Here is an 18,353-nt window from a genome sequence, read left to right as displayed (position 1 = left end):
AAATCGTTTTTGAAGGTATGACGAGAAAATGCCAGCCTTCGCTAAACGCCTAATAGCCTGAGCGAGAAGACGTCTCTTTTCTCATTGACGCTCTCAAATTGGCCCCTTTTGATCCACAGTGTTTGACACACATACAGTCTACCTGCAGCCACGGCTCAATAATCTTTTCAAACTCATTGAAGAAAAAAAATGGTGTGCCGGGAGACATTATCGATGGGCTAAAACGCATTGTTCCCTGATCCCTTTTCCGGTCCAGCTGTCTATTAACGACTCTTATGGCTACATGTGAAAATGGATTTTGGACGCAGTTGTCAGAAGTGTGAGGCGTGTTCGTTTATCCTTTAAGAGAAGACGAGCCAAACTCAGTTTAGTCAATCAAAGTATTTATTTAGGAGACAATGAACAGGTTATGGATCAGCAAAGCAATGGGCTTCCAGTACACTAGTTGTATCAGAGCGCCACAAACATCCGACGCTTGTCCATTTTATAACAGTAGATCTTCGTTCCTCCCTCCTCGGAAGTGCGCAGGCGTAATCCATCCCCCTGGCTTTTGGAATACGGAAGTGAACAGGGAGACACTCCCAATGACGCTATAGTTAAATAAATAGAACAAACCGGCAACCTGTTTACTTCATGAAAGTACTTGACTCAACAGATGCCATGACGGGCAAAAGGTGTTTACAATTGGAGTAAAGATTATTATGTTTTCTGCTTCATCAAAACAAACCTGACTGTGAAAACATTCAGATCCTCGAAACTAAACAATGTCACAAAATGAAGTCAACAAAGTCACTCTGTCCGACCTCCAGAACTTATCAGACCGCTTTTCGAAATCTATGTGAGTTTAATGAATCTGAGGAAATTATGCTTTAATACAGAACGAGAAATGAGAACAAGTGAAATGTTCATTCTTAATTTGTAGATTAAACCCTAGGAAGGAAAAGGTTATTATTAAATCATTTGTACAAAGCACAATATCTAGCTAAAACTACTCATATCTTTATTGTTAAGAGTACAAATATAATTTGGAAATGCTTCTATCTTTATTTGGTTGGAATTCTGTCAGCACAGACTATAGTTCTAAAAAAATTTGAAATCCTAACAGCAGCCACAGCGTCCTGCATCGCCGAGAGCTCACGTTCCTGATGAGCTCACGGTTTGGCGGCTGTAATTGTGCTGTTGGGTGACAGAGGCAGGGGGCTGTGATGGAGGGTGGGGGGGCAATGGGCAAGGTTCAGTCCATGGTGCAGCCCCTAGATGAAGTGGATAATTGAGTGCGGAATAAACACTGCCAACAAGCCTTCGGAAGCCCCCCTTTGAAAACAAAATTTGAGAGAATGGAGCGAGTAAGAGGGGGAAGAGCCGTGGAAAGAGAAAAGGGGGTGAGAGAAAGAGAGAGAGAGAAAATCCCAGCTACCCTCTGGGGGGGGGGGGGAAAGCTGCTATTGAAAAGCTATTAAACTTGCATTTAGCAGGATTGATTGGAAATGAAGAGGCCTATTAAAAGAGAGGGACAAGAGGACAATAGCGCGTCTCTGGCCGCCGTATGTTGCCCTCCTTTCAGCAGCTTTCTTTGCCGGGAGGGGAGGGGGGGGCAACCCTGTCTGTTTAAGCGCTCCCACCAAGAGAAGCAGTTCGGGGGGGGGGGGGGGCTTAGCTCTGCCTGAATAGAACCCTCTTTATCTTTCTCTGTCCCCCTTCCCATCCTTTCTCCACTGAGCAACAAAGAAGGAGAGAAGGAGAATGAGGGAAGGTTTTTTTTTCTAAGTCCTTTTTCCAGACTCACACAGACACCCCACTTAGATAACTAACCAACTGCCTCTCCCCCCCCCTCTCCTCCCACCCTCTCCTGAGGATTAGTTACCTCTGGAGTGTTGCCATCATCTCCTACCAGTAGGGTTTGTAACACTCAATCTTTAGCATAGCGCCACGAACAGTTGGAGCCGCGGATTCGTATTCACGCTGGTTCTGTTTGCCTGTGAAGGCCGGCCAGCCAATCGGGTGAGGCCGTGCGCCTGTACTTAAACACTGCAGCGAAAACAGTGGCAGGTGTCTTCGCTGACTTTCAGCACTCTCTAAACGGATGGGTCCCCTGGGAGCTTTAATGGAGTTTTGATTGTTTAACATCTTTTTTTTTTTTACAAACAGCACGCTGTAGTAATGGCAGATTTTCCCCTCCCCAGAAGTGTGTTTGCTTCATGTCAGCGAGCGTAGAACCATATGGTCTCTGGGAAAGAGTTAAATAAGTTATGAGGTACAGCTGACTCTTCCTCTTAGAAGCTACATTTCTAGGTGGAAAAAAAAAAATATTTTCGCACGTCAGCTTTGTCAACTCTCTCAGCGAGCACCATGAGAACAGTAGAGTGAGCAGACCAGTTCACAGGAGGCTGCTCTCCTGCAGTCCTCGCTTTTTTTCTTCACACCACTTACAGTGCAAGTTTTCCTCTTGCTTCATCTCTGCTGGCACTGCAGAAACCTCCTGCCATTACACTGTCTGAAATGCCATTAGCAGGGTGCTGCCTTCAGTATAAATTGTCCATCTACCATAATGAAAAATATTAACTCGAAGAGATGTGATATTCACACCGTGTTTCTTTCCTCTCTTCTCTCTCTCTCTCCCAGCAGCCACCCAAGCAGCCTACTTCTCCCAGCAGCCCCAGGACCAGGTGGTCGTGTCCGGTCAGTCGGTGACTCTGCCTTGTGTGATCGTGGGTTACCGGGGAATGGTACAGTGGACCAAAGATGGCCTTGCACTGGGAGGAGAGAGAGACCTTCCAGGTATTATCACCCACCTCTTATTTCCGTCTCCCTCTTTCCTCCACTGCTTTCTGTGTGTTTATTGCTCTCTCTGTCTCTGTCCGTCTTGCCGCGATCAATGCCAGGTCTCATTAGAGGCCGAGTCTCTCTCTGTCAACCGCTGAGGTTTTACACAAATGAATGGTGAGAGAACAATGTACTGCAGACAGGCCGGCAACTGCTGCACACACCAAACTTTAATTTGTTGTTTAGCATTTTAAGGGTCTTGTAGGAAGGTGGATAATCAATTGGCTTTTGTCACACGCTGACATTTAAATGTGTGGTGGAGTCGAGAGAAGGTAGAGAAGCTTCCTCTCGACCTCAGCCACCCCATCTTTATTGTGTCTGTGCTTAAAGGACAGACTCCTCACACAGCAGCCCTCTCACGTGTTGCGTTCCCAGCCCCACGCGGCGCCGCTAACCCCCCCGGCTCAACGCCTGGCGCAGCGAGGTGCCGCTTGCTTTCATTTGGGTCTTAAAGAGCCTGCGCCACGTTTTCCTGTCTTTGTTCGAGACACAAGTCTGTTCATTTTATCGTCCTTTTCATGATGTGTTTGTTGCTGGTTGTTTTGTTTATCCCTGACTCTGTTCTCTGTTCTGGCTTCACGCAGGCTGGACGCGCTATTCCTTAATGGGCGACCCGCTATCAGGCGAGCACAGCTTGCTGATCGATTCGGCAGACTTGGCGGATGACGCGGTGTACGAGTGTCAGGCTACACAGGCAGGCCTGCGCTCCCACCGTGCCAAGCTCACTGTACTAGGTAAGATACACAGCTCATACATGATCCTCAGTGCCGGCCCCGGTGCCAAGGCCTGCAGGCTGGCAGCGCGTGGGAACAATCGGGGGAGTGTCTTCATCACGGGGACAGAGGAGTGTGTAGACAAACGTTCAAATGTTCAACTCACCAAAAGATAATCCTTCAAAACACAACTTAACATTGACAAATAAAAAATTCATTGAAACGTACTTCCAAGTGATTTGCAATTCATAGAGTCATTTCTTATCATCCCTCAAAGATAGGCCCGTTGTAAATCTAGTTTCCTGCTTAAAAAATCATGTCCTGCAAGCATAATTCAAACCAAGCAAAGCTCAGCCATGAGATCCGACCAGGAAGAAAAAAAAGGAAACCCCTCTGCTCTCAGAAGCGATAATCAAGGCTGTGGACGTCTTGGATAATGTGATTGCTGCAGTCACCAATGACTCGCGTAGTCGCTTGGAAGTCAGGCTCTGCACAGTTAGCACATTTTACAGTGAGCCACAACATTTGTCAACCGCAAGGCGCTTTTTACATTAACGTGATGTGAGTGATCTACTTCTTTACACAGACGTTCAGAGGTGGGGGTGTTGGTGAGGAGAAGAAGCAGGGGAGGGGGGGCTGGGCAGGTCCTTGGGGGAATTGGAATCGCCAAAGCACTGCTGGCATCTGGTGGCACGTAAAGGAATATCACTCCATTAATTAGTCCTGTCATTTGTCCATACTGTATATCCACCCACAAGTACTCATAGGGAACCAGTGCAGTGCTTTCACCACAGAGGCTGCTGTAGAATCTTCAGTATCTTGCTGCCTAGGTGTGTATTTTGCCGTGTCTCATAGCGGCCGGGTGAAGACACACAGGGCGCTGTGAAGAGGAAAAAGCACATCGAGCTCACGAGCCGAATGTGGCAACGTTTCAACCAAACGATTTGATTCCGACAGCTCGGCCCCGTCCGTCAGCTCGCCTCTCCGCGTCGTAACTGTCAAAAGCGCACGGAGCAGCACAAAGCAGCGCGGCCATCACAGGCCCACACACAGCCACACGCGTGTTTGTGTGGAGGCTGCAGAGAAAGTTGATCAAACTGTCACTTCTACATGATGTGCACTCAGAAGGACGGCTGGTTTGGAAACATCATCGGCATTTGATGGAGCATTTTCATAAAGAGAAATGAACTTGAGAAAAAAATGTAACCAGGTAACTCAGGAACCTGCAATTTATGTTTATGTTTGGACATAAGGAATGTTAAAGAGAGATGTATTTTTTTCTTTTTTCTGTGATTTCTTTATGTGTGCACTCGCTGTGTGTGTGTGTGTGTGTAAATCATTGTGGCCAGATGAGACCAAAGCAATCCTGCACAGTCAAAGGAGTCAACGGCGGGAGTGCAGTCAGGGGAATCGGCATGGAAATTAAAATCACCTAGCACTCGGATTCCATTAGTGTCCGTGCCGCGGCAGCGGAAGGACCTCTGACAATTCAGATACACACAGTGAAATTGGTTCGGTGGAGGGAGCGAGAAAGGCCAGCACAAACCCCATGTTTATGCCTTCTCTTATTGGTTGGGGAGATAGACGCCTTCATCAGGGGTGGCACGCTTGGCTTGCCAGTGGTGCGTGCAGAACCATGCAAATAAATGAACAAATAAGCAATTCAGTTGAAACATCACTCTGCAACAGTAAGAGCAAATAGAGTAATAATGCTAGTCCCTGGAAAGGCAATAAATAACGTTGAGTGTGTTTTTGTTTCTTGTTTTTTTTCCCCCTGCCTCTAACCCCACCTTGTTAAAACAAGCACTTGGTCATGAGAAGATATTGTGTGTCTCTTTTGTTGTTATGTCTTATTGATGCTGAACTAAGAGCAACACATGCTGACAATCAGTGTGACATCTCTGTGGCTCTGTGCCGGCATGGTGTTTTGTTTTTGTCCTTGTTTTGAGGGTTGTGTTTGTTGTGCTTCACAGTTCCTCCTTCAGACCCCGTGGTGGAGGGTGGCCCCATTGTGCGTCTGAAAGCCTACACGCCATACAACCTCACCTGCAGAGCCTCGGGAGCCAAACCTGCTGCGGAGATCACCTGGTACAGAGACGGCGAGGTTATGGACACTGCCATTTATTCCAAGGTACAGTGAGAACAGATCTTTGCCGTTTGGCGTTGCCATTCACTCTGTAACACCCACGCGATATCGCAAAGTGTAACAGCGAGCAGAAAGATGTGCGGAGCTGTTCAAAACAGAAATGTTTTCTCTCAGAGTGTAATACCCCCTCTCCTTTTCTTTCACTCGTCTTTTATTTTCTCATCCTTCTTCCGAGGTCTCCGAGTTTTTTTTTTTCACCCATCACCACCCTTCTCTTACAAGATTTGTTCCCTCATTCCCTGCAGTCCCCCTCCCATTTCCACTCACGCCTGACACCCCCCGAGCTCCCTCCCCCCAGCTTGCTACCCCTCCTCCTCCTCTGCCTCACCCCCGCCCCCCACACCCCTCCTTGCTCGCTAATGCCGCGACACTAGAGCATAACTGGAGCATGCTAAAGCTCAGACAGGCATGAGTGTTTCATACAGTAGAGTTTTCTGCAGAGAGGAAATCAGCCACAACAATGCAGCAACACAATCGGGATGAGCCGGAGCGTAAGCCAGCCACGGCTGGGAAAGTGTCTCACATCTTTCATGGTCTCTGACCACGCTAAAGGACGCTAAACGCCACATTTAAGGCGGCGACAGGCTGCGGTGAGAAGGGGGGAGGAGAGGAGAGGAGAGGAGAGGAGAGGAGAGGAGAGGAGAGGAGAGGAGAGGAGAGGAGAGGAGAGGAGACAAGGGGAGAGGAGAGGAGATGAATGAGTGTGGAGTTAATTGGCCAGATCGTTTTGTGAAAAAAAAAGAATTCCTAACCTCAAGGAGTGAGACCGTGGGCGGAGGACGCTTTGGCCGAGTGAGAGGGGGGGTGGGGGGGTGAGGGGGTGGGGGGTGACAGGGAGTGATGTGATTTGAGCATGAAAACACTTTTTGTGTGTCTGGCTGAGGAAGTGGAAGGCCTGCTCCATTGATTCGCACTGTCCAGGGAAAAGGCTCAGCTCGTCCTTGCTCCTTTCTCAAAGACGTGTGACACTTCTTCTTCACTGTCACCACCAACCCCACCCCCCCCCCCCAAAAAAAAACAAAAGACACACAGGCTCCTTCACCATCCCAGTGTGTGTGCGTGTGAGGAAGAGAGGAAGAAAGTGAGAGAGCAGTGAGCCATATCCTCAGAATCTACACCTTTCCTCACTTAGGCGTATTGATTTCTGTGAGCAGTAAATAGATTTAAAAGATGATGACAAATACGGAGCGCTGACAGGGAACACTCTCAGAAATGTGGGAACAGCACAATATCCCCTGCTGCATCATAAAATATATGATTTAACTGCCATGCCAGAGAACAGGATGGCAATTTAAATGGCTCACACATGAAAAAAAATAAGACCCGCCAGTGTCACAGCGATATTCCTAAGTTGCGCGATCACAAATGGAAAGTGACTTACTTTTGGTGACACTGAGCTGATTTGAAGCACTCCCCTCTACTGTAATGGAGTCTCTTTTGAAAATATAGTGTGTAAAGCTTGTTGCTGGGACGTGAAGCAAATCATCATCTAACATTGTTGCCCTGTCTCTGCAGACACCGATGGAGGATGGGAAGAGGGAGACGGCTGTCAGTATGCTTCCAATCATCCCGGAGGATAGCGACTCGGGCCGCACCTACACCTGCAGGGTTCTGAACGCAGCTGCTCCCGCTGGACGACAAACATCCATCACCATCAACGTCCAGCGTGAGTGTCCAGCTCGCTTATGAAAATGCCCGTCACAGACCTGGAGCAGGGTGCATGCTATTTGCACATTCAAAAAACCAACAAAGTCACACATACATGTCACTAAAACGAGTGTTGTCCTGTGCACAGACCCCCCCTCTGTGACGCTGTCCGTCCAGCCTCAGACTGTGACCGAGGGAGCCAAGGTCCTCTTCATCTGCTCCGCTTCGGCCAATCCGGAAATCACTGGCTACAGGTATCCATCCTTTGCTCTAATCTAAATATATATATATATGTATTTTTTTTTTTCAAATGTGTTTTTTGGATTTTCTTCTTTTTTTTTTTCCTTTCAAGGAAGAGCAAGTTACAAATACAGTAAACATAAGAAACAATCAACCAGACAAAAAAAATACAACTACATGCAAAATAGCAGGCTTCCTGTTGCGTTTTTCCAATTGCACCTGTGACTTTTGTGTTTGTCTGGTTATGATACACCTGTGTATCGGTTTTTGTGAAGATCGGTCAATGTGAACACATTCCAGGGGTCTCGAGGGGCACAGTTGAGCCATTTTGCGACGCCCATTGAAATTTCCTCCAGAATACGTACATTTTCACCACTTTCTAACTTTCTGCAAATTTTGGTAAGAATTTGAGCATGTTGAAGCCCTCAAAAAGCCAATTCATTTGCCTGAATAATAATAATAATAATAATTATAATAATAATAATAATCCTTACAATTTCAATAGGGCCTCACCTGACCTTTGATCAGTGCTCGGGCCCTAATAATAAAATAAGATGAAAAAAAAAATATATATATATAAAATGACACTCAGAACTAGATGGCACGCTCATTGGCACATTGACAAGGGGTATTTAGACAATGGGTTGCCCAGTGGTTGTACAGGGGTAATGACTATATAATCTAAATATTTCACTCTGATGGCAAACCTGCGCGCGGAGCCAGCAGACACTCACATCTCAAATGTCACCGCACAATTGGTTAACTATTCCAAGACGTGATTGGCTGCAAACACCCCGTCTTAAGTGGAGAAGACACCGAGCAACGTGTTAAGCAGATACGTGACTACACCGAGCTAAATGGGCTGCTTGATTGGCAGCGTTTGATTGTGATTGGCAGCGGCCATTAATCAACTAATAGCTGCGCTGACACGCCGGGCTAAGTACCTCCCCTGAACTAATGTGACTGTAAAATGTGATTATTCATCCGTCCCAGATGGTCCAAAGGAGGAGTTCCCATCTCGGAGGCGAACGGGGACAGCCTGGAGGTGACGGTGGACTACTCCTACTTCACAGACCCGGTCTCCTGTGAGGTGTCCAACTCCGTGGGCAGCACCAACGTCAGCACCCTGGTCGATGTCCAATGTGAGTTTAACTTGAGGCAAACATTGTGGACACTCTAGCCAGACGGAGTGTTTTGAGATTTTCTCGAGGTGAATTTTTTTTGTTAAAGCAGCCTCTCATTGATTGTGTCTGTGTTGCTTTATCCCAGTTGGCCCCAGACTGCTGTCGGAGCCAAAGCCAATGACAGTGGATATAGGGATGGATGCATCTTTCACGTGTGCGTGGACTGGAAACCCTCCTCTGACCCTGGCGTGGACCAAGCAGGGCTCCAGCGTGGTAAGGCAACAAACACTCGCCAACACCTCATCTTGGTGGTGAAGCTTCAACACCATCTCTCCAGAGAGGCACACTCACACATGGCCCTGAGGCATGAATCCCTCACACGTTTCCCCCACACATTCTTTTTCAGGCTGAATCTTCAACAACTCCTCTCACCACGTTCCCTACGGGCTCAAGCCTCTGGCAGGAAACTGTCCGTCCACTGACAGATTCATTCAGCATTGTGACACGCTGTCATAACTCTTAGTCAATCAATCGATCAATCAACCAGTCAACAAGTGTGCCGAGGTGTGGCTCGGACTCACCCAAATTGCAACATACGCGGCAACTTTTCTGACACTAAAACGGCCCGACTGCTTTTGAGAAGCCATTTCCTCAAAGTCAATTTCGTAGGTGAAACAAATGGGACATTTCCACCCTCAATTTATTTCATCCTGGTAAAAGTCCTTTAGCGTACACACCTTCAGTGATGACATCCCATAGGAGCATCTCTCCTGGCAACTAATATAATTTCCGAGGTGAAGCCGGAGAACCCCCCCACCCCCACCCCAGTAAAGAATGCTGCGGGGTGGTGTAAGCGATGCTGTCATCTCCAAGAGTGAACGCTCTCGGCCCCTCGGAGGAAAAGGCGCAGACATTTTTCTAATCCACCCACTGCCACTGTTCCTCACACAGCCACGAGTAATGGATTAATTGGGTTACTCTGTAAGTGTGTTGAAATAAAAAAAAATTGGTGAGAGGTGGAGGGGGCGCGGAGGGGGGGGGGGGGGGACGGAGAGTGGGGGTAAATGGATTAATCACAGCTTGATGGAATGACAGGATCAATGAGCTAAGCAGTGAGCGAGCGTCGCGGCTCCAGAGGCGAGCGCCCACTCACGCCGCGGTACAGCTCCGTCCCCACTGTTTAATTACAAGCGTCTCCCCAGCTGCACGGCCACTCAGCGGCGGCCGCAGTGCTTAATGTTGTGATTAAAGCTCTTCACAATGGAATTAAACTCAAACCGCCGGCATTCGTTACAATGGTCAGCCCACCTCTGCGCCGCCGCTGCACCGAGCCCGGCCGCTGATAAAGGTCCAGCTCGCCTTTGTCCGCCTCCTCTCTCCCTCAGCGCCTTGCTCCTTTCTCTCGCCCTCGACTCTTTCTAACACATTTCTCACTTTTCCTCCTCTGGATGTCTCACTAGGTGCTCAGCAATGGTAACACCTTGCAACTGAAGGCTGTTGCCCAGGAAGACGCTGGAACATACACCTGCAAGGCCATCGTGCCCCGGATCGGAGTGGCAGAAAGAGACGTCACTTTGACTGTGAATGGTGAGTGGTTATGATTGCGGCAGGACTGCTTGACATACCGTATTGAAGTTGTCCTTCAAAATGTTTACCCTATCAATGCTGCTAAAAAACTTTAATCTTGATGATGTTTTCCTACACTTGACATCTATTGCACTTCTGTCTGTCCTGGGAGAGGGATCCTCACATGTGTCTCTCTCTGAGGTTTCTACGTATTTTTACCCTGTTAACAGGTTTTTTTTTGTAGTTTTTCTTTACTCTTGCTGAGGGTCTAGGACAGAGGATGTCACACCATGTTAAAGCCCTATGAGACGAATTGTGATTTGTGAATATGGGCTATACAAAAAAATGTGGATTAAATGATTGATTGATGGTGTCCTGACACCTGCTCTGATGTTTGGAGGGATCGCTTGAATAAACAGCATTTAAATTATAAACTGGCTCAAGCCCCACCCACCTACCATGGACCAGTGGGCTCAGAGGCTCCAGGCTGTGAATTGCATGGAAAGTTTAACTGCAAGCCTACGACTCCGGATGGACATTTACTTTGCAAAGTGGACACCTGTGATAATGTATCTGTTAAAATGAACATTCTGTTGACATTTGACTGGACAAGCTAGACTGAATGTGAAACTATGTGAACCCATTGGGATAACTCTTCTGCCATTTGTGTTTTATTTTAATTTTATCTTCACTTGTAATATTGTATGACATGCTGTGTGAGACTCACTGTCAAGGTACTTGTCCTAATAAAAGTACGAAAAAAAAAAAAAAAAAAAAAAAAATCCTAAAATGTATTATTCGAATTTTAAAATCCCTTTTTTTTAATTGATCTCTCTTCTCTCTTTGACTCGTCTTGCAGGTCCACCCATCATCACAGCAGACGCCACGCAGCACGCCGTGAAGCACTCCAAGGGCAAGCTGGAGTGCCGGGTGGAGAGCAGCCCCCCCCCTGAGAAGATAGTAAGCGAGCTGCTTGTTTGTGTTGTGTGCGTCATTCACTTCCCTTTCCGAGAGCTTCCATGTTCATTGTAGCCACACCCACATGAGAGCAAACCCCCGGTGGAGCTCTACCCCTGACCCCACCTTCACACCTCTGCACCAGCCTCATCTCCACCTCACACGCTCACAAATTGCATTCACACACATATTCACAGCTGTAATTGCACAGACGTTGACTGGAGAGATTGTAGAGTTTGCGGGGGGGGGGGGGGGCGGGGGGGGGGGGGGGGAGCTGTAGGAGGCAGGCTTCCTGCAGGTTTCAGCAAAACCACATTCAATTAGCGGCCCAAGAGGTATCACTCGGCTGACCCCGCTGACCTGCTGAACGTACGCTGGGCTGAGAGAGGATAATGAGGGTGTGAGGAGGAGGAGTGAGAGACAGGTGCCCCGCTGGCCCCCCCCCCTGCGCTAGAGGAGGGAGAGAGCAGCCTTATTTCACAGTGCAGCTAGCTAACCCTCCTTAGGCCTCACCTGCAGGGCAGACGTGGGAGGCAGCTTAGACATGAGCCTGTGAGCCGTGTCAGCCAAGGAGCACGGCCGAGGTCGGCAGAGAGAAAGCCGAACAGAGGGAGACACCGGTGTTCACTCGGCCACGGGCAGGGATCTGAGGAGAAACAGCTGAGCCGGACTCTGCTTCGCTCACAGATGAGGATATTCCATCACAGAAAGGCGACTGACTCCCTGTTGTCCGTCCTCTTGCTCCTCTCCGCAGGTGTGGAGCTTTGGAGACATGGACCTGTCCTCGGGTTCCTCCGGGCGGTACTCGGTGCAGACGGTCACCAGCGACCACGGCGTCCTGTCCTCTCTGGTGCTGTCTGAGATTCTGGCGCAGGACTTCCAGCTGCGCTACAACTGCACCGCCTGGAACCGCTTCGGCACCGGCACGGCCCTGGTCACCCTGAAGGAGCAAGGTACGCACCCACTGAAGTCTCAACGCCCATCATAGCCCCTGTTAAGAAGTTAAGGAAGTTAAGGAATTAACGGGAATATACGGGAATTAACAGGGATAAACTGGACATTTTGTGGATAATTTATACTAACTGTATTTACCTTGTCATATACAGACATAAATATAAACATTTTGTTTTGTCATAGGCTGATTTGAGCCCTGAGGAAACTTTGGGCACTTGACTATATGCTTCTGCATCTTTGTGTCATTCTTAACATAGGTCTTTGCACAGTATTTGCAAATGTACACAGCCTTTCCTTCTTCATGGTTGAACTGTCTCCATACAGGAGATAGGGCATGTGGCATTGTTCTGTAGAATAAATTTACCGGAAACTTTCCGCCCCTTTGCAACCCTAGGTGTGATGCAGGACTCGTTGTCATTCATGGTTTTCCAAGTGTTGATCGTGTTGCAAAGCAATTCCCCTCCAGAACACTAGGCGGAGTAATGTTTTTTGTCAAAGTCGGCTCTTCTTGGTGCCACACACGAAGAAGAGCCGTTTATTTACATCGCCACGGCGGCTCCACTGAGCCTTTTTCTGGCGGAAAAATCTGCCAGTCAGTGACGGGTTATACTAGTGGTCATAGTTTCGGATCTTTTCTGCCAAGTGCTCTTCTATTTGGTCCATATTTGTTCTTCTAAATCTTCTGTGGTTTCCGCCGGTTCCGGGCATGAAACCGTAAAAATGCGACTCCGGAAAGGATGTAGTTTAGCCTGACGTTGTCATACTCATTATTCTAGTCAGAATATGAGTCTGAGACCGCTCCATTGGGCTGTGATTATGGGGCGTGTTTCAACAGAACCAGGAAACAAAATGCCTCTTCGCTCAATTGGATAGACCTACAACCAATCAGAGCAACGTAGTATGTGACGTATGTCAAGCGACGCATAGTTGTTGTGAGTTGTCTGTTTCACGAGTTTATTTACTCTCTAAATAAATCAATGGAAATGCTGCTAATGCCGCTCGTATATCCACCGGAGGCAAAGCCCCCAGGAAGCAGCTGGAGACCAGGGCTGCTTGTGAGAGCCCCGGCCGGCGGCGGCGTGAAGAAGCCCGCTACGGATCTCTCTCAGAGCCTCGCGACCTGCCCGGGACCGGGACCGCGACCGCGACCGGGACCGCGACCAGGACCGCGACCGGCCCGGGACCGCGACCGGCCCGGGACCGGGGCTCTGAGAGAGATCCGTCTGTCATGGTTCTGCAGGAGCCAGCGAGGAGGAGAAACGGCAGCTAATCGTTTTACACTTCCTTGTTGCTCCAACATTAACTACAACAGCGTCCCAACTTGTGTCTTTTTTGTCTCATATGTGCTGAGGAGCGTAGCGCCCCCCCACTCTCTTTTTATTTATATGACTGCTTGTGTGGCTGCAGCATCGGGGCCAGCTTATAAATTAAACTTTTTATGAATCCCGTAGGAGGACGGCAAAAACATCTTTTCGATCTACAAATGCCTTGATCACGTTCCTCTGTTCCTCTTTCAAAATGAATGCGCTGTCGATGTCTGCTGGAACAGACTCGATGGCAGCATTGACACATCTCAGCTCTGCAGGCAGCGCTCTCTGGTGACGTGGTTGATTACGTCACTGTAGATCATCTGTCAATCATCGTATAAAGCCCACCCTGACGATTTGATTGGTCCGATCAGATCCTGATCGGAGCGACTCCAGACCGAACTTCCCGAACAACAAATGTTGTGGGCGGGGCTAAGTTCGTCTGGCACCCAGGCTAGATGTAGTTAGCAGATTAATCACAGCCTTGCCGGCTCCGTGAGGCTTGCGGAGCTTTGCCGTCTAGTTAGAAAAATTGGGCGATGCACGTAAGGGGCCCGGAAGGGAACTTACGCTTGCGGGTCCCTGAAAACTCAGAAGCATGCGCCGGCCTTTAGAGGAACTCGCTCAATCTGAGGCTAGGGCCAGATCCGGTGAAAGCAGTGCTCCTGCCTCGTGCTTATCTTAATTATACTCCCTCAATCGATGTGATTTAATCAGCAGATGGTTCCTTTAATGAATATGTTTGCCCCATAACATAGATATTGATTGGGGGACAAAAGTCAATTAGAGGAAGCCACATGTGTTTGTGGTTGGACTCATATCCTCTGTCACTGTCGAAGCGCCGAGCTCAGCGTTTCAGGCTGCAGCCCCTTAAAGGGAACTTAGAATTAGGCCGTAGTGCTACCACACTGATGCCAGTGGAAGCCTTTGTTGCAGCAGACACCAAAAATAAGGTCCTCGCCAGTAATTTACATCAACGAAGCCGAGTGGGGTCTCCAGAGATATGGGCCGCGGTATCTCCTGGAATCTCTAATTAGATTACTGTCTATTGCTTCATTGCATGTCAGGCCTTGTTACCCTTCCTTGGGAGAGATTAGAGACAATGGCCCCGGCTGCTGTGAGCAGGTCAGGTCTCACTGTGGAGGAATTCATACAGGCGCCGACGTTTCTGGGATTAGCAAAACAAATGAATGGATCCCTTTCTTTCTTTTGCTCTGATCTGTTTGCTCTTGATGCTGACACTATCTCTCATTTCATCCCTTCTCTTTTCCCCGACAACTATCTACCCCCACATTTCCCTCCCTCCTCTATTACTGTCCTGGTTACAGAAGCAATGCCTATGTTGATAATTGTTGGTGGAGCAGTGGGTGGAGGCTGTGTCCTGCTCATCTGCGTCATCACCCTGGTTTCCCTCTGCTGCCGGCACACAGGCAAAGGTGAGCTCAACGGTCAGTATGGGCAAGAGAAGCCTTCGCCAATTCTTCTAATCAAACAGAATTCACAATGTTTCTGCTATTTTGATCATTTTTAACATCGATTTTGATATATATTTTTTAACACTTCTCAATCCCCGCAGGTAAAAGATGTACTCGTCTTTCCAAGAGCGACATCAGAGTTCAAATCGTTCACAGTGATCACAACGCTACACGTGGCAACGATGACGAGGAGGATGTCAAGGAGCCAATGGTAAATATCATTTGTCCACTTGCTCTGTATAACAGATGTCTATATTCCTGATTAGGGAAAATTCACATTAATACTGTGATATAATGCTTGTTTGTCGATTAGAACTTTTTCAAGTGAGGTCTTGTTCGTCCTAGTAAATCTTCAGAAATGCTTGGTCTTCCCTCAGGCTCCGAACAGCAGCGAGTCTCCCGGGACGTCGCGAACAGAACACAGTGACCTTCTGGAGGAGGAGGAGGACGAACGATCGGACATCAAGGTAAAACTCTAAACACTTACCTAAGGAAACGCTCTCAAAATAGCAACCATGCATTATTGTCATCAGACATGTTACCGTAATTAATTATTCTCACCATCTCTCTTACAGGACCCGACCAACGGCTACTACAATGTCCGCGGCCATGAAGACCCTAACATCCGCGGCAGTGGCTTCTCCGAGTATGTGCCCAACACCCGCCCAGTCTACACTCCATCGCAGCTGCCCTCCCCCAGCCCCATGTATGGTCAGCACGCCACACAGCCTCGAGTCTACGACTTCTCCCACCGATACGCAACCACCACTGCGGGCAGAACCTCGTATGAACAACAGCAAGCAGCCCAGCAGCAGCCTGCGCAGGGGACCAGCGTTTATCCCACTGACCCGCAATACAGTGGCTCCGCCTACTTACCTGCCACCTATGGTCGCGCCTTCACCAGCTACGTTAAACCTGCTTCCTATGAGAAGGTGGATGCGTATGACCAATCAGATCAGGCCAGCAAGGTGTCCAGCTCGTCTCGCTTCTCTTACGCCTCGTCACAAGTGTCCTCCCAGCAGTCCGACTACGGCCGGCCCTCACAACGGATGCAGACTCATGTCTGACGGACAAAAGAGAAAAATGAAGAAGAGACGATTACGGGAGCAGCGAGTAGATTACTATTGTCACCTCCACATAATGTATGTGCGTGGCAGGACTAACATGAACAGAGACTTTCTTTTCTCGGACGGTCCTTGAAGGACACGTTTGGACAGTGTTTTTGGGGCAGTTGTGTGATTTCGGTTATGGGATAACCAACCTGTTGTGACTGACGGCAGGATCTACAATCATGCAAACTGTAGAGCTGCTGAGCTGGAGAATTCAGCAGATTGTGGTGTTCCAGTCAAACTTCTGATTCCAGTGTGATACCTCCACAGGTTATCTGTGTGACAACTCAAACCTGTGGAGATATTCAGTCAGTGCGAGGGCCAACTAGAAAATAAATCAAATGAGAATATGGGTGGCCAAAACGACTGGGGGGGCCCGGTTACCTGCATTCCAGAGTTTACTTTGTGTCAACACAAAAACATGACCTCTAAAATACTTTGAACGAAGATATGACCCCCTAAGACATATTTGAAGAAAAAAGAGATACGAACAAGCTATTTTTGTCTCTCATTCAGTGTTTTGTTGGCATGCGATAGGAGTTCTAAGCACATTTGTGTCTCGATCATCAACAAAAGAATGAGCTGTACACGGAGACAGACATAAACTATTCTGCACAACAGGCTAGCTCTACTGACCAACAAGTGCTACAGGCACTGTACGTAAGAAGAGTCGAATCATCGGTGGAATACTTCCGGCCTGAACTGTATTCCTGAAGCTTCCTCCGATGATGACCCCTCACAAGTCGTGTTGCTTACCGGTGGATAGAAGGAGATGTGATGAGAATGTGTATTTTAGCCTTCGTTCTCATGAAGGACTGTGTGTTAACTGTGTGTTGTACCAAGATGGACAAGGTTAGGCCATGAAAACCCAAAGATGGTGATAACTGTACAGAGGGGGGGGGGACGGGGTGGGCGCAGAAAACTGCTGTCCGACTCCGGATACTGTCTTCTGCTGTATTTTGCGATTGTAAAATGACGAGTCGGCTTTTACCAGAACAATCAAAAGCGGCGGTTTTCAAAATGGCGGCAATCTTGAACTTGAAATAAGCTTGAAAATAAATGCAGCGTCTTTGGCAGGCTCAGGTGGAGTGAGTGGGGGGGGGGGGTTAAGACATTTAAGGCAGTCCTGGTGTTGACCACACACTCTCGAAGGTTTTACAACTCAATCAAATTGTCTCAAGATGTTTACAAGAAACAGTACTACCCTGAAACATGAAGTATCTGTACAAATGGCTGAGCCCATACTTTCTCTCTGTTGCATGCAAATGATGTGTCTAGTGAAAATCTTCAGCGTTAATATTCATATCCATTTCATGTTTGACACATTGGTTTGTGCACCTGGCCCAGTTGCATTTCACTTCCTGGATGTTTCAGTATGAATGCCTGTACTGCCATTTGTCCACAAAGCTGTTACCAGGCAGCCTGATGAGAGAGCAAGTGTCTACTTCAGAGTGAAGAGGCAAACATCATCGCTTGTCTTTATTTTTATATTTTATATAAGCCTTAATGTACAGCGTGTAAGCTGCTCTATTGTAAAGTATCTTTATATACATGTCTTTATCTTGGTTGATTTATTTGGCACCATGGATTTTCTTCTCCGAGTTGTTCATCAATCATTGAATGCAGTTACTATGCTTTTTCTTGGAACACGACTAATTGCCATTTGTTTGTTTATTCTTTTAATAATGTATTCAGAATTTTATTTGCTAAAAAGGAGCTATCGTTGCTTGTACCTTTGTACACATATTTATATTTAAATAAAACCATTTCCGATAAAGAGCTGGCTGGTGTGAATCCTGAGAGTTAATCAGCCTCGTGAGCGGCGTCGTTGGGCACGAGGAACAGCGACAAACAAAGCTTCCCATGTAGCAACAATGATGAATACATAAATTAGCGGCACTGTCTATGTTGATTTTCCTATTCCCCCAGTGGTGCGCTGCTTTTAATGAAGACAGATGAGAAAGCGGAACCCCCACTGTATGTGTATCCCCCTCCTGACGCTGACGTGCCCATCTTGTAGGGTAATAGGATAGAGCTGTAACAAAGGTAGGTATTATCTGACAATATGAGTTTGTCTTGTCACCTCTGTTCCCCAGGTAGACCCGCTGCTCACGACAGGGAGGAGAGATACACGCTCATTACAATTCCACTGCGAGAAGGGACAAGGTCTCACCAGACAAACATTTAATATGCACAACACAAGACAAAACGGGACTCCGTCAAAGACAAATTGTTCAGGTAACGCTATCACATATATGACCTTTATTATCCTCAATCTTTTGTATCAAACCA

At 47.8% G+C, this 18,353-nt stretch overlaps 1 protein-coding gene across 1 annotated transcript in view; it reads left to right on the top strand.

Annotated features, from left to right (window-relative positions):
* Positions 1-16,935, top strand: part of kirrel3l (kirre like nephrin family adhesion molecule 3, like) — a 35,343-nt gene extending 18,408 nt beyond the window's left edge. The window contains exons 2-15 of the mRNA XM_061081338.1: positions 2,623-2,778; positions 3,408-3,557; positions 5,510-5,667; positions 7,198-7,348; positions 7,478-7,583; positions 8,563-8,711; positions 8,839-8,966; positions 10,154-10,280; positions 11,119-11,219; positions 11,971-12,169; positions 14,806-14,925; positions 15,054-15,163; positions 15,330-15,419; positions 15,528-16,935. Coding sequence (XP_060937321.1) covers positions 2,623-2,778; positions 3,408-3,557; positions 5,510-5,667; positions 7,198-7,348; positions 7,478-7,583; positions 8,563-8,711; positions 8,839-8,966; positions 10,154-10,280; positions 11,119-11,219; positions 11,971-12,169; positions 14,806-14,925; positions 15,054-15,163; positions 15,330-15,419; positions 15,528-16,019 — 2,237 coding nt within the window. The 3' untranslated portion in view covers positions 16,020-16,935. The remainder of the gene's footprint in view (positions 1-2,622; positions 2,779-3,407; positions 3,558-5,509; positions 5,668-7,197; positions 7,349-7,477; positions 7,584-8,562; positions 8,712-8,838; positions 8,967-10,153; positions 10,281-11,118; positions 11,220-11,970; positions 12,170-14,805; positions 14,926-15,053; positions 15,164-15,329; positions 15,420-15,527) is intronic.
* Positions 16,936-18,353: the final 1,418 nt, after the last annotated feature.

The sequence above is a fragment of the Limanda limanda genome, chromosome 11, assembly GCF_963576545.1.
Source record: "Limanda limanda chromosome 11, fLimLim1.1, whole genome shotgun sequence".
NCBI lineage: Eukaryota > Metazoa > Chordata > Actinopteri > Pleuronectiformes > Pleuronectidae > Limanda > Limanda limanda.
This window is presented reverse-complemented; position numbering and strand designations above follow the sequence as displayed.